At 43.4% G+C, this 18,398-nt stretch overlaps 1 protein-coding gene across 2 annotated transcripts in view; it reads right to left on the bottom strand.

The window, feature by feature from the left end:
• Positions 1-18,398, bottom strand: part of KSR1 (kinase suppressor of ras 1) — a 261,155-nt gene that overhangs the window by 62,916 nt on the left and 179,841 nt on the right. The window contains exons 4-6 of one of the 2 annotated variants that reach the window (XM_075336591.1): positions 17,547-18,003; positions 6,961-6,965; positions 374-434 (exon numbers count right to left, since the gene is read on the bottom strand). In XM_075336591.1, coding sequence (XP_075192706.1) covers positions 374-434; positions 6,961-6,965; positions 17,547-18,003 — 523 coding nt within the window. Of the gene's footprint in view, positions 1-373; positions 435-6,960; positions 6,966-17,546; positions 18,004-18,398 lie in introns of those variants that run through there. The other variant, XM_075336590.1, reaches the window with a different exon arrangement.

The raw sequence follows: 18,398 nt of genomic DNA, 5'->3' as shown, positions 1-18,398 counted from the left end.
TGCAGCACCTACAGTACATGAATGTAGGAAACTCTTATCTGGAAATGATCACTGATATCTATGGGAGAGTGCACAGAGCATGCTCAGTGGTATGCGCAGAGGTCATTGAGCCGTGTGTTATCTGCCTCTAGCTTTATAATGGAGGTATACCTTTCAACATCTTTATGGTGAACTTTACGTAAAGCTTAGTAGTCAGTATGAAAGCTGCCATATCTCAAGATTTGTTTAATTTAGGTGGTAATAAAAATTTTTTAAAAGTGTAACATGAAAACTTGATTTAAAAATTTCCTTATGACACAATCCTAGTCAGCTTTTTCAGACAGCACAAACTGAAATGGAAGATGTTGTAAAGGAAAAAAGTTATGAATCATACCTGTGAGTTACTGAAAGACCTATATCTCTCCGTACCATCTGCGGTGACCCATGAGGAACATCTGAAAAGATTGACCGATATACATACATATGTGTGTCATACATGTATTGATAACTTGCATTGTCTTATGACATAACTTACTTTTACTTTTAATAAACACAAGAAAATGTTTTAAAAAATAAAACAGTTTTCCCTTAAAGGTAATCTGTCAGCAGGTTTTTACTATGTAACCTGAGATCACCAATGTTTCGGTAGTAGAGACCCTGATTCCAGTGATGTATTATGTTCTGGTCTACTTAGTGCAGTTTTTATACATTCACTATTTTATCAGCCTTCAGAGAACTAGTAGATCTGCAGTAGAGTCTCTGATATCCACGCCCACACCACTGATTGACATCTTTCTGTGTACATTGGCAGAAAGCTGCCGGTTACACAGAGTATAGCGAATTACATGGCCAAAGTCAACTAATCCCATAATGATAATTTATGGCTCATAAAACACTGATTTTATTGAGAAAACACACAGCTTAGTAAGCAATACATCCCCGGAATCTGGGTCTCTGCCACTACATAATTTTGTTCTCAGATTAAATAGCAAAATCCTGGTGACGAATTCCCTTTAAGGGTATAAATAAAAAAGGTATATTAATCTTAATAGGTCTGTTTTGGATATGAGTAAATACATTTCTGCAAGCCTCAATCAGATCCCAAGTGTATAAACTCATGGCTAAAAGTGCTGGCACCCTTGAAATCATTCCAGAAAATGAAAATTAAGTATTTTTCAACAGACAGTTATTGAAATTACACGTTTAGTTATACACATGTTTATTTTTTTTGTGTCTATTAGAACAACATGAAAAAAAAACAAACAGGAAAAAAAAGGGAAATTGGACATAATTTCACACAAAACCCTATGTGAGAGTTTTAGCCTCTCATCTAGCCAAATCAAATATCATACTAAGCACTGATGAGGGGCAGAAAAAGAGAACTGTATGAAGACTTGTGAATCAAAATTGTTGAAAAATAACAACTATCACGAGGTTATAATTCCATCTCCAGAGATCTTGATGTTCCTTTGTCCATGGTGCACAACACAACCAAGAAATATATAACCCATGACACTGTCGCTAATCTCCCTGGACGAGGACAGCAGAGAAAAATTGATGAAAGGTTGCAACGCAGGATAGTCAAGATGATGAATAAGCAGCCCCAATAAAGTTTCAAGGAAATTCAAGTGCTTCTGCAGGTTCAGGGAACATCATTGTCATCATGAATTATCTGTCATCATTTGAATGAAATGAAACGCTATGGCAGGAGACCCAGGAAGATTTCACTGCTGACACAGAGCCATAAAAAAAATCTACAACCTAATCTACAGTCTAAGGCCAACAAAGAAGAGAACACACTACATACAGTCAAATATGGTGGAGGTTCACAGATGTTTTTGAGTTGTTGGATGCCTTGAATCTGCGCGCAAAACATCATGAAATCTTTAGATTTCCAAAGGATTTTGTAGTGCCCAATGTCAGAAAGCTGGATGAGTCCTAGGTCACAGGTCTTCCAGCAGGACAATGACCCCAAACATACTTCAAGAAGCAACGTGAATTGGATGGAAACAAAGCGCTGGAGAGCTCTGAAGTGGCCAGCAATGAGTCGAAATTAACTCTCATTGAACACCTTTAGAAAGATCTTAAAATTGCTGTTTGGAGAAGGCACCCTTCAAATATGAGAGACCTGGAGCAGTTTGCAAAAGAAGAATGGCCCAAAATTCCAGGTCAGAGGTGTAAAAAGTTTGGCGATGGTTAGACGAAATGATTGTTTGCAGTTAATTATTCCTAAGGGTATGCAACCAAATATTAAGTTGAGGGTGCCAATAATTTTGTCTGGACCATTTTTAGGGTTTTGTGTGAAATTATGACCCATTTGCCATTTTTCTGATTTTTTTTTGGTTCCAATAAACACAAAGGAAATAAACATGCATATAACAAAATATACATAATTGCAATGATTTTCTGGGAGAAATACTTCATTTTGTGAAATAATTTCAAAAGGTGCTAATATTTTCGGCCATGACTGTAGACGCTAACAATAAGCTTTAATGCTTCCTAGCATCATATTACCTAAAGGGAATCTGTCAGCTTTTTATTTTGCTATCTGATCTTACAGCAGCATGATGTAGGAAAAGAGTTCCTGAATCCAATGATGTATCACTTGGTTTACTGGGAAATGCGATTCTGACACAATCAAGGCTTTTGAGATTTAGCAATGCAACTGAGCTCAGAAAGCTGCCCCATCCACACCAGGCTTTCTGCATACACTGTCTATATACAGTGAGCTGCTTATCACAGAAGGAAGACACGTGCCCGCGCCCCAGCTAGTCACAGCAATATTAAGCTCCCAGTGCTAAAGCATTGCAAGTAAATAATACCACAGACCCTAAAGGCCCCGTCACACTAAGCAACATCGCTAGCAACATTGCTGCTAACGAACAACTTTTGTGACGTAGCAGCGATGTTGCTAGTGATGTCGCTGTGTGTGACATCCAGCAACAACCTGGCCCCTGCTGTGAGGTCGTTGGTTGTTGCTGAATGTCCCGGGCCATTTTTTAGTTGTTGCTCTCCCGCTGTGAAGCGCACATCGCTGTGTGTGACAGCGAGACAGCAACAACTAAATGTGCAGGCAGCAGGAGCCGGCTTCTGCGGAGGCTGGTAACCACAGTAAACATCGGGTAACCAAGAAGCCCTGTCCTTGGTTACCCGATATTTACCTTCGTTACCAGCCTCCGCCGCTCTCACTGTCAGTGCCGGCTCCTGCTCTGTGCACATGTAGCTGCAGGACACATCGGGTTAATTAACCCGATGTGTGCTGTAACTAGGAGAGCAAGGAGCCAGCGCTAAGCGGTGTGCGCTGCTCCCTGCTCTGTGCAGCTGCACCCTGTACTCTATACCCTATATATGTACCCTGTGCAGCTGCACCCGGTGTGCGCTGCTCCCTGCTCTGTGCACATTTAGCTGCAACACACGGGTAATTAACCCGATGTGTGCTGTAACTAGGAGAGCAGGGAGCCAGCGCTCAGTGTGCGCTGCTCCCTGCTCTCTGCACGTGTAGCTGCGTGCGCTGGTAACCAAGGTAAATATCGGGTTGGTTACCCGATATTTACCTTAGTTACCAAGCGCAGCATCTTCCACGCGGCGCTGGGGGCTGGTCACTGGTTGCTGGTGAGCTCACCAGCAACTCGTGTAGCGACGCTCCAGTGATCCCTGCCAGGTCAGGTTGCTGGTGGGATCGCTGGAGCGTCGCAGTGTGACATCTCACCAGCAACCTCCTAGCAACTTACCAGCGATCCCTATCGTTGTTGGGATCGCTGGTAAGTTGTTTAGTGTGACTGGACCTTAAGAAGAGACGCATCGTTGAATTTTTTGTTAAACCTTAGAGCATGCTAATTTCAGAACACATAGCAAAAACCTGCTGGCAGATTCCATTTAAGGAACTTCATCAATACCTAGAATTTATATACACACACACACACAAACAATGCACACATTCCCTTCCTGACATGTAGCAGCATCTGGAGAAATGCGATGAGATTCAGCTCAAGGACGCCAACATGAGACAACTTGATGTGCATAATATAGGTCATATCATCCACATCAATGAGAAGGAAAGGGGCTTAAAGGGAACCTGTCAGGTGCAATATACACTCAGAACCATGAGCAGTTTTGGGTGCATATTGTTAATCCCTGCCTAGCAGTCTCTGTACAGTGCTGGCCAAAAGTATTGGCACCCCCGCAATTCTGTCAGAGAATACTCAGTTTCTTCCTGAAAATGATTGCAATCACAAATTCTTTGGTATTATTATCTTCATTTATTTTGCTTGCAATGAAAAAACACAAAAGAGAATGAAACAAAAATCAAATCATTGATCATTTCACACAAAACTCCAAAAATGGGCCAGACAAAAGTATTGGCACCCTTAGCCTAATACTTGGTTGCACAACCTTTAGCCAAAATAACTGCGAACAACTGCTTCCGGTAACCATCAATGAGTTTCTTACAATGCTCTGCTGGAATTTTAGACCATTCTTCTTTGGCAAACTGCTCCAGGTCCCTGAGATTTGAAGGTGCCTTCTCCAAACTGCCATTTTGAGATCTCTCCACAGGTGTTCTATGGGATTCAGGTCTGGACTCATTGCTGGCCACTTTAGTAGTCTCCAGTGCTTTCTCTCAAACCATTTTCTAGTGCTTTTTGAAGTGTGTTTTGGCTCATTGTCCTGCTGGAAGACCCATGACCTCTGAGGGAGACCCAGCTTTCTCACACTGGGCCCTACATTATGCTGCAAAATTTGTTGGTAGTCTTCAGACTTCATAATGCCATGCACACGGTCAAGCAGTCCAGTGCCAGAGGCAGCAAAGCAACCCCAAAACATCAGGGAACCTCCGCAATGTTTGACTGTAAGGACCGTGTTCTTTTCTTTGAATGCCTCTTTTTTTTCCTGTAAACTCTATGTTGATGGCTTTTCCCAAAAAGCTCTACTTTTGACTCATCTGACCAGAGAACATTCTTCCAAAATGTTTTAGGCTTTCTCAGGTAAGTTTTGGCAAACTCCAGCCTGGCTTTTTTATGTCTCAGGGTAAGAAGTGGGGTCTTCCTGGGTATCCTACCATACAGTCCCTTTTCATTCAGACGCCGACGGATAGTACGGGTTGACACTGTTGTACCCTTGGACTGCAGGGCAGCTTGAACTTGTTTGGATGTTAGTCAAGGTTCTTTATCCACCATCCGCACAATCTTGCGTTAAAATCTCTCGTCAATTTTTCTTTTCCTTCCACATCTAAGGAGGTTAGCCACAGTGCCATGGGCTTTAAACTTCTTGATGACACTGCGCACCGTAGACACAGGAACTTTCAGGTCTTTGGAGATGGACTTGTAGCCTTGAGATTGCTCATGCTTCCTCACAATTTGGATTCTCAAGTCCTCAGACAGTTCTTTGGTCTTCTTTCTTTTCTCCATGCTCAATGTGGTACACACAAGGACACAGGACAGAGGTTGAGTCAAATTTAATGCATGTCAACTGGCTGCAAGTGTGATTTAGTTATTGACAACACCTGTTAGGTGCCACAGGTAAGCTACGCTGCTGTTAATTACACAAATTAGGGTACTGTCACACATCCGGATTTTTGCTCTGCGGCACAATACGGCGTTCTGCAGAAAAACCGCAACCGGCTTTTGTAACGCCGATTGCGGGTTTTTTTGCATTGACTTACATTAGTGCCGCATTGTGCCGCAGGGGCTTGCGTTCGGTCCGGTTTTTGCCGCATGCGGCAGATGTAGCCGATGCGGCGGCCGGATCGAACGTTCCCTGCAACGTTTTTTGCTCCGGCAAAAAACACCGCATCGCGCCGCATCCGGCCGCTGCGGCGCATTTTTCAATGCATCCCTATGGAGGCCGGATGCGGCGCGATGCGGAAAAAACCGCATCCGGTCGCCGCATGCGGTATTTTCCACTGCGCATGCTCAGTAGCATGCCGCAACCGGAAAAAACCGGACCGGCCGCATGTAAAAACTTATGCAAAGGATGCGGTGTTTTCACCGCATCCGTTGCATAGTTTTCACAGCCGGATTGAGCCGCAGGGCTCAAACCGGATGTGTGAAAGTAGCCTTAGAGAAGAATCACATGATTTTTCAAACAGTGCTAATACTTTTGTCCACCCCCTTTTTTATGTTTGGTGTGGAATTATATCCAATTTGGCTTTATGACAATTTTTTTAATTTTTTTTCATTGAAGACAAATTAAATGAAGATAATAATACCAAAGAATTTGTGATTGCAATAATTTTCAGGAAGAAACTGAGTATTATCTGACAGAATTGCAGGGGTGCCAATACTTTTGGCCAGCACTGTATCTAGTAGCATAAATAAAAAGATCTTTAGAATAAGTATTTCTAAAGATGTTTTATTATATGCTAATGAGCGCAGGGACTAGTCGCAAGGGCGTTAGTTCCTGTGCTCATTACGCCCTCTTAGCATATTAGCACTGCCGAGCATCATCACTGGCAGTGACGCACGTACCTTTGTCCATTGCATTAGCTCAGAACATTGGGCATAGGGTCAATGAATTCAGATATGTATAAGCAATTACCTCTCCATTCCTGTCAACATAAGACCGGGCTCAAGATGTTGGTTCCAGTGGTGGGACCCGTATTTATCAGACATTTATGGCATAACCTTTAGGCAACCATCCCTTGATTGTTTAGGCTAGGCAATGGATCCCTGGATGGTACAAACGGTACCATCGAGGGATCCATCCAATGATACACAGTGTGCTACGCAATAACTATCTTCCGGCTACACGGTCAGCGTGCTGAAACCTACATATACTTTTCACTGGGTGCTGTAGAAATTTTCTGCTCAAATATTACACTTCTTTCAAATTAGCTTAAAAATAAGTAACCATTTTCTAAACGTGAACGAGCTACACCCATAAATCTAAGCCCAAACCAAAATTGATACATATAATACAGGATAAATAAATTTGCCACAAAAGCCTCATGTAGATTTGTCATCCTCAGTCAGTCTGAACGCTTACCAAACCTGAAAGACACAAGAACAGATGTACAAAGTCAGAAACTGGACACGGGCATTGTGCAAATAGTCAAAATGAAAAAGGTAGATGTGCTCTGATTTTAATCTCCAAAACTGTGGTCTTCAAGATTAGCACTCAGGAGGAGAATAACATATTAAGGCTACTTTCACACATCCGGTTTGAGCAGTGCGGCTCAATCCGGCTGTGAAACCTATGCAACGGATGCGGCGAAAACACCGCATCCTTTGTATAAGTTTTTACATGCGGCCCGTCCGTTTTCTTTCCGGTTGCGGCACGCTACTGAGCATGCGCAGTGGAAAAAACCGCATGCGGCGGCCGGATGCGTTTTTTTCCGCATCGCGCCGCATTCGGCGTCCATAGGCATGCATTGAAAAACGCGCAGCAGCAGCCGGATGCGGCGCAATGCGTTTTTTATTGCCGGACAAAAAACGTTGCAAGCTATGTTGCCTCCGGCCGCCGCTTTAACTAATTTTGCCGCATCCGTAAAAAACCGGATGCAACGCAAAGCCATCAGGTACAATCCGGTAACAATGCAAATCTATGGGGATAAAACGAATGCGGTACCGGATCCGTTTTACCCGTTTTTTTCCGGATTGTACCTGATGGAAAAAAACTAATGCGTGAAAGTAGCCTAAGAGGGCTGTAATATCAGTCAAAAGACAAGCAAAGCGCTGGGTGTCCTAGATCCTCAAACTCTCAGCGATTTTATACTACAGTATTGTGTGTGCCATTATTCCCTTTCCACATTACCCATGATGTTTGTGTTGTCGCTTTGCCAGTTATCATGATGTCCTGAAAATCCTAACATTGCAGTACAACGTCCCATGTTTTCACCATAGTCTGTTGTTTACAGGTTGACAATAAGTCATTTGACAAAACTTTATAGAAACAGTCATATGTGGATTTCATGTAGTTCCAGGGAAATTCTGCAGCGGAAACACAATAAAAACATATACCATATTTTTTCGGACTATAAGACGCACTTTCCCCCCCCCACCAAATGTTGGGGGAAAGTGGGTGGTGCGTCTTACAGTCTGAAAGTAGGGCTGCGGGGAATGATGGTGCTGCGGTGGAGCGGGTCATCGGCGGCATGAACAGGCTGTAGCAGTGCCTGCTGTGACCACGTGGACCTGCTCATTTCATATGCATGCATCCTCCCGCCCATCATCTCTCAGCGCTGAAGCTGGTGCTGACAGGTGGGCGGGATGATGGGCGGGGGAGCCGGCTCGTGTGATCACCCCTGACAACTACAGCCTGGAGTGATCATGTGTGGCCATATTCATTGCCCCCCCGTGCATCATCATCAGCGTGGGGGGCAGTGAATAAAAATGTTATACTCACCGGTCACTGTTCCCTGCAGCATCGCGATGTCCTCCTGTCTGCTGGCCCGCTGATGTGTGTGGAGAGCGGTGTGCACAGGGATAACGTCATTGCTGTGCGCACGGCTCCAAACACATCAGCGAGCCGGCAGACAGGAGGACATCGCGATGCTGCAGGGAATGGTGACCGGCTCCACACAGGTCAGCGGCGCTGCTGCTGACACAGACAGGAAGACGAGCGATGCTGCTGGAGTGAGGAAAGGTGAGTATAAACATTTATTTTTTTTGTGTGCCACAGGATACAGGCCATATACCAGGATGTGGGTATTTATCAGGATGGGGGTATATAGCAGGATGGGGGTATTTATTAGGATGGGTATATAGCAGGATGGGGGTATTTATTAGGATGGGTATATAGCAGGATGGGGGTATATAGCAAAATGGGGGTATTTATCAGGATGGGGGTATATAGCAGGATGGGGGTATTTATTAGGATGGGTATATAGCAGGATGAGGGTATATAGCAGGATGGGGGTATATAGCAGGATGGGGGTATATAGCAGGATGGCGGTATATAGCAGGATAGGGGTATTTATTAGGATGGGTATATAGCAGGATGGGGGTATTTATTAGGATGGGTATAAAGCAGAATGGGGGTATATAGCAGGATGGGGGTATATAGCAGGATGGCGGTATATAGCAGGATGAGGGACATATGGATGGGGATTATATACAAGGCAGGAGGATCATTACCAGGATGGGGTACCTTAGTAGAGAATTTGGGGACATTACCCCCATAACAGTGTAAGCAGCTGATCCTCGCCCCATAACAGTGTGTCATGACCACATTTTTTGCTTAAAATTTTATTTTCCTCCTCTAAAACCAGGGTGCGTCTTATGGTCCGGTTCGTCTTATAGTCCGAAAAACACGGTATATGTTTTCACCTGCAGATTTTAAACATCTAATTCCAACTCTATGGAGAAAATTTGCGCATAAAACTCAGAGCATGTGAGAAATTAACATGCTGAGGATTTCAAAAACACCGCAGGTCAGTTTATATAGCATAAAAAGAAGCACAGGGCAGGAGATTTCTAGAAATCCCATCCACTGTGCTGGGACTGTCAAAAGCTCACCAAAAACTCCTTCCCAAGACTTCATGAATAATACACACTTTACTAAAGTATTTATAACACATAGTTTGAGAACATCTAGAACATATAGAGCTGTTCACACTACTTTTTGCAGTTCATTTCTCTGTCCAGGACTTCTGTGATTCCTAAGGGGTACATTGCACGCTGTGACATCACTAGCCGATTGTAGCGATGCTGAGCGCGATAGTCCCCGCCCCCGATGCAATATCTTGTGATAGCTGCCGTAGCGAACATTATCGCTACGGCAGCTTCACACGCACTTACCTGCCCTGTGATGTCGCTCTGGCCGGCGACCCGCCTCCTTCCTAAGGGGGCTGGTCGCGCGGCGTCACGTCACACGGCAGCCGGCCAATAGAAGCGGAGGGGCGGAGATGAGCGGGACGCAAACATCCCGCCTACCTCCTTCCTTCCTCATTGCAGCTGGGACGCAGGTAGGAGATGTTCCTCGCTCCTGTGGCTTCTCAGACAGCGATGTGTGCTGCCACAGGAACGAGGAACAACATCCTACCTGTCGCTGCAGCAAAATTATGGAAATGACCGACACTACACAGATCACCGATTTTCGACTCTTTTGCGATCGTTTATCGGTGCTTCTAGGCTTTACAAGTTGCAACGTCGTTACTGGCGCCAGATGTGCGTCACTTTCGATTTGACCCCGACGAGATTGCAGTAGCGATGTCGCAACCTGCAAAGTATCCCTAAAAAACATTATTCTGATGCGTCCACACATACAAATTGAATTAAATAAAGCAAACACTCTCCAAAATATTAAACTTTAGCCTTAATTTGCGCACCTTTACAATAGTGTCTGTGTGTCTGTTTTTTTTTATACAAACGTAGGAGTGTAGTCTACTTATTTTTTATTAAAATGTTATCTAATTTAAGGCGTAAAGTACAACACCTTGAAATAGTATTCATACCCCGTGACATTTTTCATGTTATACTCACAAACTTAAATATATTTTATGGGGATTTTATGTCATATATGTGATATACCAACACAAAGTAGCAACTATTTGTGAAGTTTAAGGGAAATGATGCACATTTTCTCTAAATATTTTAAAAATATAAATATGAGAATTGTGAAATCAGTATCTATTCAGCCCCCCTAAGTTAATACATTGTAAGACCACCTTTCACTGCAATTAATGCTGCAAGCCCCCCATATACTACACCTGTAACAAACTACACCACTATACCCCCCATATACTTCACCCCTATATACTACACCTATCACGCAATCACGGGGAAAGCATACAAACTGCTTGCAGATGCTGTCCTTGGTGGGATTTGAACCCAAGACCCTAACGCTGCAAGACTGTAGTGCTAACTGTGCCACTGTGCCGCCTATAAAACTACATCACTATACTCCCATATACTACACCCCTATATACTTCACCTGTAATATACTACATCACTACACCCCCATATACTATACCCCCATATACTACACCACTATATACTACACCTGTAATAAACTACATCACTACACCCCCCATATACTACACCACTATATACTACACCTATAATAAACTACGTCACTACACCCCCATATACTACACCTATAATAAACTACATCACTACACCTCCATATATTACATCACTATATACTACACCTGTAAAAAACTACATCACTACACCCCTATATACTACACCCCTAATATACTACATCACTACAACCCCCATATAGTACACCTGTAATATACTACATCACTACACCTCTATATACTGCACCACTATATACTACACCTGTAATAAACTACACTACTACACCCCTATATACTACACTTGTAAAACTACATCCTCATATACTACATCACTACACCCCAAATATTAGTCACCAGTTACCCACCCCCATTGTCCCTAGGTTATTAGTCACTACTCACCTCTTCCTCCTTATTGTCCCATCCTCCGTACGGGCCCCCCGCTGAGCTGCTTCTTCTCTTGTACAGGCCCTGGCTGCGCCGCTGCTGTTCTTTTAGGGGCCCCCGCAGCTGCTTCTCTCCGTACAGGCCCCGGCTGTGGTGCCGCTTCTTCTCCTGCCGGATGGGAACTTTACATGAACGCCGTACAGACGACATCAGGGCGCACGTGTGTCACAGAGAAAAGTGTTGGGCAGGGAACAGAGTACAGATTCCTGCGTTCCACTGCCTACACTGTGCGGAACTTCAGGATTGCTCCCTGCCCGGCACACAGCGTGTGATGAGGGCGATCTGGCCAGGGTTCCCCGGAGCCTGGGGTTCCGGACAACAGGTCAGATTGCCCTCATTATTGACGGGCGAGCAAGGGCAGGGAGCGATCCTGAAGCTCTGCACAATGTAGGCAGCGGAACGCAGGAATCTGTCCCCTGTTCCCTGCCCGCACCATTCTCATTGACACACACGCGTGCCCTGATGTTGTCAGTACGGCGCGCATGTGTCATTTGAAAAGTTCCCTCCCGGCAGGAGAAGAAGCGGCACCACGCCTCCAGCTCTGACCTAAGATGGGTGGGCCGGTCACAGACAGTAGGCGGGCCGTATGTGGCCTGCGGGACGCCCCTTGCCCAGGTCTGATCTAGAGGTTGAAATTTTTGCCCATTCTTCTTTGCAAAATAGCTGTAGCTCAGTGAGATTGGAAGGAGACGTCTGTGAACAGCAATTTTCGAGTCTTTCCACAGATTCTCAATGGGATTTAGGTCTGGCCTGTGACTGGGCCATTCTCACTCATGAATATACTTTGATATAACCCATCTATTGTAGCTCTGCATTATGTTTAGGGTCGTTGTTCTGCTGGAGGGTGAATCTACACCCCAGTCTCAAGTCTTTTGCAGCCTCTAACAGGTTTTCCTCCATGATTGCCCTGTATTTAGCTTCATACATCTTCCAATCTACTTTAACCAGTTTCATTGTCCCTGCTGAAGCAAAACATCTTCACAGCATGATACTGCCACAACCATGTCTAAGGGTGGGGATAGTGTTTTAGGGTGATGTGTAATGTTAGTTTTCTGCCACACATAGTGTTTCATATTTAGCTCAAAAAGTTTTACATCTGACCAGAACATCTTTTTCTGCATTTTAACTGTGCCCCTTACATGGCTTTTTATAAACTCCAAACAAAACTTCTTATGGCATCCTTTCAAAATGTCACGCTCTGGACCCACTGCACAATGCGCTGGGCTTACAATGGAGGAGCATGCCTAAGTGCTACTGGTCTTCACTAGGGCCTCTGATGGCGAGGATAGACTGACCTGTGAGTGGACACCAGATACCACTCCAAAGCAGTCCCAGGGTCTGCAGTAGCTGATCGGAGAGTCAGAGATGCAGGAATGAAGTACAGGAGGGCAAAATAGAGGCAAGGTCAGATGGTCCAAGGTCAGCGTAGGTGGCACAAGTTCAGAGTACAAAGTAGAAGTCAGGCAGGATGGGCATGCAAGCCTTGTCAATAAGTCTAAAATCAATACAGGCAAACACATGGACAGGACACTAGCAGATAAACTGACTAGCAACCATGATTGGGCAGTGAGTGATGGGATTGGCCAGGGAACCTAATCTCTTCAGGACACGGTAGGGTTAAATAAATGTAGAGACCGGCCACGCCCCCTAAGGTCAAATGGAAGCCACACATAGAAGTAGCAGTGGAAAGGAGTGCTACAACAAACCACTCAGCAGGGAGACCTGACATGACGGAACATGGTGAGTGGCGTGGCACCGAAAAGAAACGAGGTGTGATTGTGACACAAAAACGGCTTTCTTCTAGACACACTTCTATAAAAGCCACATTTTTGTAATATACGATTAACAGTTGTCCTGTGGACGCTCCAGCTGTGGATCTCTCCCAGAGTGACCGTGGGCCTCTTGGCTGCTTCTGTGATTAGTGCTCTTGTTGCTTGGGATGTCAGTTTAGGTGGACAGCCATGACTTTGTAAGTTTTCACCTGGGCCATACCTTTGCCATTTTTGGATGATGGATTGAACAGTGCTCCGTGAGATGTTCAAAGCTTCAGTTCTTTATATAATATAACCCTGCTATGGTCTGCTATAATATAACTGCTATAATATAACCCTGCCACAACTTTATTCCTGATATTTCTTGTGTGTTCCTTGGTTTTCATAATGCTGTTTGGTCTCTAATGTTTTCAAACAAACCTCTGAGGTCTTCACAGACCAGCTGTAGTTATACTGATAATAAATTACACACAGATTGACTCAATTTACTAATTAGGTGGCATCTGGTAGCAAATGATACCCCTAAATAAAATTTTGAGTGACCAGGAGGCTAAATACAAATGCACATCAAAATTTGCAGATTTATATTTTTAACCCTCAACTGGAGAGCTGGGGTTTGCAACACCCCAGGGAAATTTTGTTTATCTGGCATTCATTGGAAAATGCTGGTATGAATCATCAATGTATTTCATTTTCCGATACTTGTGGGTGTCAAAAATTTAGTATACTCATGTGTAATCAATCGCTAATAAGAAAACGATTAAAACAAACGTGATCTTTGCATTTTCTGTAAAAATTAGAGATTTCTAAATTCTGGGGTATAGGAAGCCCCACATCAGCAGTTGCGTGACAAAAATCCCACCTCACCAGTTGAGGGTTAAAAGAAAACCACGTATCATTTCCTTTATACTTCACAAATTCCTGCTACTTAGTGTTGGTATATCACATAAAATCCCAATAAAATAGATTTAGATTTTCGGTGTAACATGAAAAAAAGAGGAAACGTTCATGGAGTATGAATACTTTTTCCAGGTACTGCATGTTATGTACGTGTCAATTTTATAGTTTAATGGTGTTGTCACAGACATCGGCTAATGGTAGCCTGAACGTAAAAAAAACACATAACAGGCTCCTGCCATTCTCACAAACCTTTTTTTAACATTTTCCATACATTTTATGATAAATAAACGGTTGCACAAAAAAATATCAGTTAAAAAATAAGCCATCGTATGGCTATGTTGACAGACCAATTAAAACATGGATCTTGGAGAAGGGATACTGAGAAAAACTATAGCAAAAAAACCTGAATAAGCTGTAAAGGAAAAAGGTTAAAAGCTATGGATAACTCGTCTTTTTTTTTTTTTAAACTTGTTAGTGGTTATCCTAAGTAAAAAAAAAAAAAAAAAAAAGTTGCAGTAAGTTTTTGGCTGCAATGTTCATCTATTTTCAGACCCTCTCATATGCAGTTTGCCTCCTGCTCCTGTATGTGTCTCTCCCAGTAATACATGACAGACTTCGAGTATATTTCTCCAGGATAATGTTGCCTTCACTAGCTCGGATTTTCAAGCACAGTTCAATTCCTGTGCTAATTTCTTAAGCTGTAGCTCAACAGTGATCCCCTTTCTTCTATGCTGACTTATATGAGCTTTCCTATCTAAAGCTTAACATGGACAAAACAGAGTTCATTGTCTTTCCTCCTCCTCACTCATCTCCTCCAACAAGCCTTTCCATCAAACTTGATGGTTGCTCACTCTCCCCAGTCTCACAAGCTCATTGCCTTGGAGTAACCCTCGACTCTGCTCTATCCTTCAAGCCACACATCCAAGCCCTCTTCAATTAATGCCGATTACAACTCAAAAATATCTCCCGGATCCATGCTTTCCTTAACCAAGAATCAGCAAAAACATTAGTGCATGCCCTCATCATCTCCCGCCTCGACTACTGCAACCTCCTGCTCTCTGGCCTCCCTTCCAACACTCTTGCACCCCTCCAATCTATCCTAAACTCTGCGGCCCACTTAATCCACCTCTCCCCTCGCTACTCCCCAGCCTCGCCACTCTGCCAATCCCTTCACTGGCTTCCCATCGCCCAACGACTCCAGTTCAAAACATTAACCATGACATACAAAGCCATGCACAACCTGTCTCCTCCCTACATCTGTGACCTAGTCTCCCGGTACCAACCTGCACGCAACCTCAGATCCTCACAAGATCTCCTTCTCTGCTCCTCTCTTATCTCCTCTTCCCACAATCGCGTACAAGATTTCTCCCGTGCATCCCCCATACTCTGGAACGCTCTACCTCAGCACATCAGACTCTCCACTACCGTGGAAAGCTTCAAGACCCACCTCTTCCAACAAGCCTACAACCTACAATAGCCCTCAGTCCAGTACACCACTGTGCAACCAGCTCTGTCCTCACCTATTGTACCATCACCCATTCCCTGTAGACTGTGAGCCCTCGCGGGCAGGGTCCTCTCTCCTCCTATACCAGTCTGTCTTGTACTGTTAATGATTGTTGTACATATAACCTCTCTCACTTGTAAAGCGCCATGGAATAAATGGCGCTATAATAATAAATAATAATAATAATAATAATAATAATAATAAAGCCTCCTTCACACAGTACCTGTGGTGTCCGTTTTCATGAGCGAGCACTACCATCCTCGGGTGCTTGTTACTCATTAAAAGCAGTTAGATGCTTGGATCGGCACAAGTCGAGTACCGAGTATAATGGAGGTCAAAGGAGGACTAAAACAATTTTCTGGAAATCTTGAGTCCCTCGTTGACTTCTAATATACTGCTCAAGTTGTGCCGATCCAAGCATCCAACTGCTTTTAACGAGTACCGAGCATGGTAGTGTTAACTCATCACTAACCATTAACCTCATTAACGTCCTAGGTTGGCTCCCTCTGGTTACTGTTACTGCAGTAATCCTTGCACATGTCTGTTGACCTGATCAGGAGACATGTGTGGCTAACAGGCGTGCATAGATCTGAGATCCACTCATGCCTGTTAACCCCTTAGAGCGCACTGTCAAACTCTGACAGTATGATCTAATGCACTCCTGCGGGGATTGCGCTGTTCCCGGCCACCATCGGCGGACCCATGACGTGGTCACGGGGTGCCAATAAGTTGTCATGACAGCGTGGGGTCACTGCTATGTCTCACTTCTTGTGAATGCCGTCAGAGCACTGGCACTCACAGGAACACAGCATTGCTGCTGATCAGAGTCATGCTGAAGCCTCGCTCTGATCAGATGAAGCGATTAGAGTGTGCAGGCATAAAGTCCCATAGGAGGACTAGTAAAAGCAATAAAAAAAAGTTTTTAAAAAAATAACAAAAACAAAAAAGTTCAAATAACCCTCCTTTTGCCTGAGAATAAAACAATAAAAAAAAAAACCCAATACACATACTTGGTATCGCCGGATTTAGAAATGCCCGATCTATAAAAATATAAAATGTATTAATCTGATCACTAAAAGGGGTAGTGAGAAAAAAATTCCAACCTTCAAAATTACGTCTTTTTTGGTTGCGACAACATTGCAATAACAGGTGATCAAAACATCAAATCTAGGCACAAAATTGTATAATTGAAAAAGCCAGCACAAAATGCAAAAAATAAGCTGTCACACAGCCGCAGATCCTGAAAAATGAGAACGTTACAGGTCTCGGAAAATGATGACAAAAGCTCTATTCTATTTTTGGACAAACTTCTGATTTTTTTCTCACCACTTAGACAAAAGTAAAACTATACATGTTTGGTATCTACAAACTCGCACTGACCTGTGGAATCATAGTGCCAGGTCAGTTTTACCATATAGTGACCACGGCAAAGAAAACACCCCAAAAAACAATTCTGCAACTTCTCTTTTTTTTGCAATTTCACCATAGTTGGAATTTTTTCCCATTTTTCAGTACAATATGGGGCAGAATGAACGGTGTCGTTTAAAAATACAACTTGTCCTGCAAAATCAAGCCCTCATGTGGCTATATTGATGGAAAAATACAAAAGTTATGGCTCTTGGAAGAAGGGGAGGAAAATTTGAAAATTGAAAATCGCCCAGGGATGAAGGGGTTAAGCAATTTAGCCACTATTAGGTATTACCAATGTCAGGGTAATTTTGTAGCCTGCATTGAAATAAGACGCGCGTAGATTAAGAATTGTGGTTACAACTGCGATTATTTCTCAAATGAAAATGTTGAGAATAATTATTTTAATTAGGCATTGGACTAAAAGGGTTTGCAAAACATTTTTGCCATATCTACAGTATATTAAATATATTCACTTTGGCTAAGATACAATATGTATACTGACTGTTCACAGAGAATACTTAAAAAACATTAAAGAACAAAAGAATTCGACTACGAGTCATACAAAAGAGACTGCACTTACTTGGAAGTTGGAACTTCATCTATTCTATTCCCAAGCTGGGATTCATGAGACTTGCTCCTTTTCAGTGTTGAAAAATTGGGCAGCAACTGCTGAAAAACTTTGCGACTAGGTGGAGGCGGTGTCCGAGGAGGCTTTATTTTCATGTGTCTCTTTGTCATTGGAGTGGTGGGGGGTGTTATTGTAATCCCATGGGGAGTCCTCAGTGTTAGCCTATTGCTTGGTGTTGAGGAGCTAAATGGATCTTGGAAGCTCTCTGGATAAATATAAGGTCCATGTGATTCAGAAACAGGGATGGCAGACACTGATATGGATCGAGGCTGATGGCTGTTGGCCTTTGGAATTTGAGTGTTTAAAGTCCAAACTGTCCCCACTGGGGATGAGGGGTCATACGGAGATTGGGAAGAGCTGTCTTTTCGGGTATCACCAGGATTCCATAATGCATCCTTCATGTCACCACCTAGACAAAACCAATTCAACAGTAAAACAATAAATAGGACACATCTAAAATAAAATCTAGTATGGTAACTTGCAAACGCTGCACGACTGGTTCTGAGTTACAGCAAACACTATAACCCACAACTGCATTCCCACCAATGCCTCAAGGTGCGATAATAAGCAGTCAATAAATAAGTAGTCAGGCATTGGGAGGTTTACTACTACACTGTAACAGTGAAACAATCATTTTAGGTCATTACAACTAGAAGACCCAGAAATTTAGAGCTCACACCTTAAGTCCTGAAAGAGGGTCAAATGACAAATACAATAAACTGAATAGAACTAACTAGAAACTAAAGGCCCCGTCACACTAAGCAACATCGCTAGCAACATCGCTGGTAACGAACAACTTTTGTG

Source organism: Anomaloglossus baeobatrachus, chromosome 2 (genome assembly GCF_048569485.1).
Source record: "Anomaloglossus baeobatrachus isolate aAnoBae1 chromosome 2, aAnoBae1.hap1, whole genome shotgun sequence".
Lineage (NCBI taxonomy): Eukaryota > Metazoa > Chordata > Amphibia > Anura > Aromobatidae > Anomaloglossus > Anomaloglossus baeobatrachus.
Note: the sequence above shows the minus strand (reverse complement) of the source record. Positions and strands in the feature narration are given on the sequence as shown.